Source organism: Schistosoma mansoni, chromosome 2 (assembly GCF_000237925.1).
Source record: "Schistosoma mansoni strain Puerto Rico chromosome 2, complete genome".
Classification (NCBI taxonomy): domain Eukaryota; kingdom Metazoa; phylum Platyhelminthes; class Trematoda; order Strigeidida; family Schistosomatidae; genus Schistosoma; species Schistosoma mansoni.
In genome coordinates, this window is record NC_031496.1 from 11,018,737 (window position 1) to 11,027,885 (window position 9,149).

Sequence of the window (9,149 nt, forward strand, 5' to 3'; positions counted from 1 at the left end):
TGGCAGGGGTGTTGTTTACGAAAGTGAGAGGACGAAAAGCGGAAGCCCGGCGTTTTAACCGGGTTGGTGGACACGGTAAGTCCACTTAGGGGAGTTGGAAAACCCTGATTCAAAACCAATGATGCACATGGGCTGGCTCCAGTATCCTGAGGAAACAAATGGCGTATGAATCAATCGTTGGCTACCGGCTACCATGGGACTGCATCTCCTTACGATGTTCCACTGCTTTGTGGATCAGATCTTTGCGTCAAAGGCTCCGGGCGTGACCCCCTAAGAAAACCACCTGCTTCAGTTTGGGCACCTGAGCAGTATCACAGCCCTCACACAAATGAAATGAGATATGTGTGGCGCATATGTATCTGGTGCCCCTTTGTACCAATATTTATGTGTTTAAATAAATAAATCTCATTCTGATAATTTATTCGGAGATACTAATGAAGATTGGTTTAGACTAGGAGCAATCGCTTGTAAATTCATTCAGAATATAGGATATTTATTTACATATTGAAAACAAAATGAACTAATGAGGAAATAGAGTCTTAAACTTTATTAAGAATAGAGGCTACCTCAATTGGAGGATTTGATAGACCAAATAGAACTGTGAGTTTACAAAACAGAAATAAAATATTGTATCTGTGGAAAACATCTAAATTTGAGTAAACAGTTTCACAGTTGTTGGGCACTGAGTTAATATAAGAGGAAATTATATTTGTATCGTTAGCGGTTTTCTGGTAACTGGTTCGAAGATCTAAGAGTCAAGTCTGGGATTCCCTACATTGGTTGCCTAGATATCAAACTTATAAAACAAAAACGACCGATATCTGGTTGATAAAGCAACTTGGGTCATATACGAACAGAGTTGGCTGTATTAATAATCTGGGGATTAAAACATTTAGAACAAGCAAATTTAATCTGTATCCGTCGTTTGGATTTAATTGTTATCGGAATTGAATGCTCATGGTGCGAAATGTTATTTATCCACCAACGTGATTTATAGGACTGGGTGTGTTATTATCTCATTATCACACTACAGTCTAAGAATTATTTTTATTTTGACTGTTGTCTCCATGAGTATTTCTCCATTATTATTAATCAGTCAATATGTGTCGATTCTTAAAAGGAATTATAATGCATGGCAAAACAACACAAGCCACCTAAGGCTGTAGTGTTTCAGGACATGCCACATTCAACTGTGTACAAGCTATGGTTGCTATGTAGATGATTCATTTAGTTATACTGACCACCCGCGCACTTATTTTGGGGTCAGTCTCCCTGCCTGTAAATATATTTTAAGCTCTTTCTTAGATAATTGAATATACATTTTTTATGTAATCTTATTTTCTTCATGTGTCTAATTTGTCTGATCAAACATATAAGAGCATGAATAGCTGTTGAACCGAACCAGATTAATGGGGATGTAAAGTCCCTGTTTATTACATTTATAAAGAAATCAATTTTTAGAACTCATAAATTGATTTAAAGTGAACTTGGTTGATTGACTTTCGATATGTGTATCGATTTATTCAGAATGAAGCTCATTGTTTTATTTTCAATGAATTGTGATTTGTATTGTCATAATTATTCCGTTCATAAATTGTAATAATTGCGATTGGTGTATAGCTGATTAACTTTTTTTCCTTTTTAGAAATATGCTTATAATTATCTCCAAGTCGTGTTGTGACTTTGAAACCTGTCGAGTCAAGTAAAGACTTCAACCACACTAGACCATAGAAGAAGATATAGTACATATTATAACAATATTTTAGTAAGGGGGACCAATATGTACCAGATGACGCTTGCTACTTTCAGTATATAACGCCTTCGATAGTTGTTTTCATTAGTGACAAACTTGATACTTCAAATCTGATACATAAGCTAAAATTACTTAAAAACGGTTTATTGGGTTACAGATACCTCTTCGTTATATCCTGATGAGAAATCTAGTCTAGTTCCCGTAGCAATAACTTTTCTATTAATCAGTGGTACTTGGCTAAAATACATGGGCAAATACTTATTGGTGTAATTTTGTGGTTTCCAAGATTATTTTTACCAATTTGACCGAACATTTCCCCCAGTGATTTGATGAGCAATTTATTGACAATTTTCGTAATTATTGCATCTAGTGATACTCATAGCTTACGCGGAAATGTGTTGCCTTTGAAATGGTAAAAAGTGTTAGTAAATTTGTTGTGACACTGAATATGGTTGAAATTCAGTTTCTATTTCATTCGTAGTAACAATCCACTTATTCCGTAAAGAGAACGGTGTAAGATACACTTTTATGATACAAGACATACAACAAATAGGGTGTATAACAGTCAGAATGGAATTGGTTTTACGATGTTGTTTTAGACAATCTGACTGCCAAAACGTACGGAAATAAAAATTTACCACATTATGGTATCCTCGAAAATAACTAAATAGTCATTTTTTCAATAACAAATCTGTACTCCGTGGAACTTAACATCGTCTTATGCAAATCAAGTCAAACAGCCAAAGAATCCGATTAAGGTATTTTTGTCTTTAACAGGAATTCCAGTGAGATTGTAAACCTTATGTACATGAACGTAAGTACCGGTTGATTCGAATGAATTAGCGAATATGCAAGGATTTCAAAAATGATGATCCTACTGAAACAAAACTTCTGCAATAAGGTGTGAAAGTATTGAAAAGGAACTCAAATTATTGTATGTTAACTACGTCAACAGGGTATAACGGAAATACTGATGGTTTCTTTAACGTATGCTAGCAGAACTTTGATAACTACATATCACTCCAAACTCCTAGACGTTATTTCACTGATCTTTGGTTTTATAACAGCTATCTCATATTCATCGGATATTTCCTGTTATCAATGTGTGAAAATTGTTGTATCTAACCGAATAGTCTTTGATTGATAAAATTAAGGTTATTTGTTTTTAGTGGAACTTTAAGGGCTATTTGAAATCTAAAGATAGCTGTATTTACTCCATGTTCTAAAATGAATAATCTTTTATGAAAAATTTTGTCGTTATTAGGTAGCTTCTATACTTGTTTCGCTTTTTTAATTGTTGAAAAGACTACACACTAAAGATCACAACAATACGATGTAAGTAAATCGTGGCCGCTTGACCTAATCACCGGATTGAACTAAGTGTTTAAACATCAAATCAATTAAACACTTTTAATTACTCGTTTAGGAGATATGAAATGACTATCAAATGGTTACTTCTATGTGTAGCAAATACTATGTTGATATACTAAAAACCTCTGAAAGACAAAAAGAATGAATGCCTGGATTGCTTTTTATACAGAGAGTTGATTACATCAACATCTTTAGTTCCTCTTTGGACCAAACGATTTTCATCATCGAGTAATTTAAGCGAAAAAGACTGCAAACGCGGATGTTTCCCTTCACGATTCCATGTTAGCGGTTGCCTCGTGATGCAGTTTGATGATTTCCGAAATGTATGTCCTATCCACTTTCAACGTCTTTTCCTAATCTTCACTTCTGTTGGAAGCTGATTTGTTCTCTCCCAAAGTAGTTTGTTGTTGGTGGTATCCGGCCAACAGACATAAAGTATCTTCCGTTGACAATTATTTATAAATACTTGTACTGTTTTGATGATGGTTGTGGTAGTTCTCGAAGTTTCAACTCCGTACAGTCGAACTGTCTTAAGGTTCGTATTGAAGATTCTCACTTTGATGTTGGTTGAATATATATATATATATATATATATATATATATATATATATATATATATATCTTATAGATGAATAGAACAGTGAAAATTTCGAACTTCTATTTGTGAATTACTTTTATTCACTTCAAATCAATCTTCATAATATAGTGTGTAGTAGTAGATCTAAGTAGAGATATCATGTACAACAAGTATCACTTCACATCAAAGATTAGAAAAACACTGACGTATATGGAAGGGAAAAAATCTAATGCACACTCTTAATGATCCACTGTAAATATGGAATGTATTACCTGTCAGCATATGTATGTAATATTCATTTTATGAATAAAAAACAGCAAATAATACATACGTTAATATAATTTAACTGCAAAATGAACACAGTCACTAACAGTGATCGTTTGCATTCAATACCTTATTAAATATTCTTTGAAGATTACTAAGAAATGTAACTGAATGTAAACCATATTAGCTTCATTTATTTCTTTTTGTTTACTCATTCTTGTGTTCAATCACTGTTAGTGGAGAATAAAAATTCTTAAAGTCAAATTTCATATTATTTAATACTCATCAGTAAACTGAGTTAGTGTTCATAATGACTTTCAGGTCTTGGGTTCGAATTTCGCGAGGTGGGATAGTGGATGCGCACTGCTGAGGAGTCCCACAACAGGACAAAACGGCCGTCCAGTGCTTCTAGGTTTTCCATGATGGTCTAGCTTCAATTTACTCATGAATTCAACTATATAAAAAATTACTAAGATCTCCACAAAAACCCCTTCCAATTAATAGTTACGTCGTGACTGACTGATTTGACTGACATCTTGTATAGGAATCAATTCCTTTTTTTAAAGAAAGAACTATATTAAAGGGAATATAGACTTGACTTACATGAAATATAATGAATAATTAACGAATTCTTATTAATTAACCTTAATATACGAATAAATATATACAAATGAATATAAACAATATAAAGAAAATTCATACCATAAATATTTATATTTTCATAAGTAGTATATATATAGATAATCAAAGTTAAGAAAAATAAAGTTACAGAAAAGATAGAACAGATTGCAAGCTGACAAATTAGCTAAACACATACAAAGAAATAAGTTGATTATAATCGTGCACTGATTATTGTTGTAGACGTGATTAAAGAATTATCTGTTGTTGTGTCCTCAGTTGTGGATTGTAATGATTCGGTAGTTTCATCTAGAAGTATGACAAAAATATACAAGAGATACTTATTAGTCTAAACAGTTAAAGCATATAATATTGACGTGAATATTAAAATTTTAACCATGTTATTAATAGTGTTCTGGTTTGAGGCTTATATAACTATACAAATATAACTGTCTATTCCTTTAGTTTGGTTTGAATTTGGCTTGGATTTAGTCTGTGTAAACAAAACAGCTACTGATATATCATCCCGTTTTAAACTTAAGAGCATGAATTTCAGCGAATCAATCTTTTTTTCAAAGGATTTATCATCAAGCTGTACAGACGTATGTACATATATGAAAGTCTTTCTAAGTATTGGTGTCGTGAATCAGAAGACAGGTGAGGACAAGTGAATGTAGTTGGCACTAAAATTACAGACTATGTGACTAAAATCTGACTACCATACAGTAAACAGTTAATTTGCAAGTTATCAATTAATTGTCTCAATCTTGAACATCCCTTCTGCAAATATCAGTTCATAGTCTCCGGTTATTATTGTTCATGTATTTTCATACCAATTGCGTTTCGTTCCCGTTCTTTCGTCATCGATCTTCTACTGAAATACATTTAATTCCCCAACCATCGTTATATACTACTTGCGTGGATATAAGTAGCCCACGTCGCATTAGTACCATGAGGACAAAGAATAAACATAACATAATTATAACCTATCTACTAAATCATCATGTTTATTCTATGTTCATATGTCGTCACGGTACTAATACGTAAAAAATTTCATATATTTATGCACAATTGAACAGTTTAAAAATGACTATTAACTAAGTTATTGCACATAGTTTCACTCAATTTGTCAAGAGATTTCTTTTATCAATAAACTTCGTAATGGGCATCAAAAATAAATAAACTTCTGATTAGATACTTACGCGTCTTTTCAGTTGTTACATTTTGCTCATTCTCAGTATGTTCTATAGTTTTCACTTCTTCAGTTGAATTATGATTAATTTGTTTATCAGACGTTGATTCTTCATTGGAATTGATACATTCAGTCTGGAAAGTAAATCAATATAAATTACTTTTCTCCCATAAAACAATAATCTATTTTAATAGTTGAATTCATTAGTCAATTGAAGCTAGATCACTATGAAAAACCTAGAAGCACTGGACGACCGTTTCGTCATATTGTGGTACTCCTCAGAAGTGCGCATCCATGATCCCACCTCGCGAGATTCGAACTCAGGACCTATCGGTCTCGCGCGCGAGCGCTTAACATCTAGACCACTGAGCCGGCATCCAACGGTGTTAATGTCTAACTTAAACGAATTTACAAAATTGAGCAACCATTCAACAATGTCTTCAGTGAGTTGATATCTCCTAGTGTGGGACTCCTCAGCATTGCTCATCCACGATCCTACACTGCTGAGGAGTCCCACAATAGGACGAAACGGCCGTCCAGTGCTCCCAGGTTTTCCATGGTGGTCTAGCTTCAATTGACCCATGATCTTAACTATATCAAATTAAAACTATTCACATGCTACAATTATAAACGATGTATTTGCCTTAAACTTTCTGATTCTTATGGATTTGTAATTCGGATAGTATAACTTAACAACCTGAGGAAAATTTATCAAAAGAATATCCTTCGTTTATATATTAATATTTTAAAATGATGGGAAGTTTCAAACGGTTATAATTAAATTGATTACCTTACATTCCATAACAGGTTTCTCCTTTTTAAAGGAATGGTGCTGTAAGGTTGATTTGAGAAAACAAAACAGTAGAATATAGTAAATTACAAAGTCATATACTATCAATAAAGAATTAATCATTGAGCTTAAGAGATAACTAAACTAAGACTAGTATGATCATTGTTAACCAAATGATTGCTAATTCATATACTGTAGTCAATAAATACGATATCGAAATTCAAGATATTTTTTTTAGTTACATTCAGTTATTGCGCATTAACTGAGTACAAAACCCTAAGGACTAAAAGGTAATACTAAGTTCTGTCGAAATACTTGATAGTCAATTGTGTCAAATAGTTTGAAAGTAACTTTTTTTTGTGTTACATTGAAACTAATGAGTTTAAACTGGAAGGCTATCATAGTTTGGATAAAAAAATAGTGTAATTTCTGAAGATCATTATCGACAAATATACCAGAACGATTTACTACACCTTTATGAATACGTTAAACTATCTATTGATAAATTTTTACAAACTATATATATTCACTTCAAATGAATCAAGATAGCTTTGTAACTAGAATAGTAACTATATAATTCAATGCCAGAAACCATACCAACTTTGATGGAATAAATAAGAACATGATAAATGATGCGAATTTCTTTTCTGGTTAGCGTTTTTTAGAGAGTTGGTTTTCTACGGGATGGGGTAACTAACCCCATGCCCAACCCTCCTCCTTTACCCGGGCTTGGGACCGGCAGTAGCCCCCGGAAGAGCTACAGGCGGATCAGAATTTTCAATACAAATGTCAAGACAGTTCTACTGTATGGGGCGGAAACTTGGAGAAATACAAAAGCCATCATCCAGAAGATACAGGTGTTTATTAACAGTTGTCTACGTAAAATACTTCGGATCCGTTGGCCAGACACTATCAACAACAAGCTACTGTGGGAGACAACAAACCAGATTCCAGTGGGGGGAGAAGTAAGGAAGAAGCGCTGAAAGTGGATAGGACATACATTGAGGAAAGCAGCCAACTGCGTCACAAGGCAAGCCCTCACATGGAATCCTGAATGTCAAAGGAAAAGAGGAAGACCAGAAAACACCTTACGCGGTGAAATGGAGATAGATATGAGAAGAATGAACAAAAACTGGATAGAACTATAAAGGAAGGCCCAGGACAGAGTAGGTTGGAGAATGCTGGTCGGTGGCCTATGCTCCATTAGGAGTAACAGGCGTAAGTAAGTAAGTAAATAAATGATGCGAAACAGGTCAACTTTAATTTCAAAAGACACTTACTTATATAGGAATTTTAAGCAAACTTGATTATTTATTAGAGACTACATACTAAGACAATACATAGAATCACTACAAAAATCTATGCTGTATGATATATTGAACAAAGTCCAAACTAAATTCATTCACATTCATATTATTTAGAGTAAATGTTACATTGATAAAATACCACTGAAAAATTAGTACAATGAGCAATTACTCAATACTCAATTAAATGGAATGTCATATTCAACAACAGAAAACGTGATCTCGAATGATAAGCCTGTCCTAACACATTGTCAATAAATGATTTATCATATAATGGAGATTAAAGCGATTAAATATGATATATATATGGACGAAATTAAAAGTGTCTACCTTTGGTAAATGTATATGTACATTTTTCTTTAACCATTTGACTAGATTGACTTTCTTCTGTAAATAAGAAAATTATAAAATGATTGTATGATTGATTAGTATCAATGTTATCAATGGAAGTTACAGTTTGCCATAAATGTATCTATCAATAAATAATTAACTAACCTTATGTTCTTTATCTTTCTCACTCGATGAATTCTGTAATGATAGATAGAAATAAATAGTTATATCACAGTAGTAATCATAGTAATCAGTATTTGGATAGATAAATATATAAAGTCAAACCAAGTAAATTGATTATACTTTACCGATGTAAAAATAGTTACCGTCTAAATTGGTTGTACGTAACGTTTTGTGTAGTACTACGAAGATTGATTTCAAAGAAATCAAGCATTGAATAGAGTAGTTTTCTTTTAAAAAAAAACTTTTTATATGTTTAATAACTCGACGAGTTTTTCTAGTTTCGTTTACCGATGAAGTTTGTGTTAAAATTTTGAAAAAGAATCATTTGCATAATGAAGAAAATGGCTATTAAAAGTTTTTCAAAGTTGAAATCATGAATCAATTGAAGATAAACCACCATGGAAAACCTGGAAGCACTGGACGGCCGTTTCGTCCTATTGTGGACTCATCAGCAGTGCGCATACACGATCCCGCACTCGTGAGATTCGAGCCCAGGACCTACCAGTCTCGAGCCGAAGCCCTTAACCGATAGACCACTGAGCTGGCATCCAATGGTGTTAATGTCTAACTTCAACTGACCCACGAAGTTGAGCAACCATTCACCAATTGTCTTCAGTGAGTTGATATCTCACAACAGACGTGGTTGAACTCCACTGGTCACTGCTTCCCACTAGAACTCCAGGATATGTATCTTGAAGTCAGTCACTAGTGAGCATATGATTATATTTAGAAGGGGGTTTGTGGAGATTTCAGTATTTTTCAAAGTT

The 9,149-nt window shown here is 33.4% G+C and overlaps 1 protein-coding gene across 1 annotated transcript in view; it reads right to left on the bottom strand.

The window, feature by feature from the left end:
* Positions 1-4,662: 4,662 nt before the first annotated feature.
* Positions 4,663-9,149, bottom strand: part of Smp_154900 (putative rhogap protein) — a gene marked incomplete at its 5' end in the record, with an annotated part of 6,497 nt that continues 2,010 nt past the window's right edge. Inside the window, 5 exons of the mRNA XM_018795661.1 lie at positions 4,663-4,892; positions 5,786-5,909; positions 6,566-6,607; positions 8,200-8,256; positions 8,365-8,397. Of these exons, the coding sequence (XP_018649952.1) occupies positions 4,798-4,892; positions 5,786-5,909; positions 6,566-6,607; positions 8,200-8,256; positions 8,365-8,397 (351 nt within the window). The 3' untranslated portion in view covers positions 4,663-4,797. The remainder of the gene's footprint in view (positions 4,893-5,785; positions 5,910-6,565; positions 6,608-8,199; positions 8,257-8,364; positions 8,398-9,149) is intronic.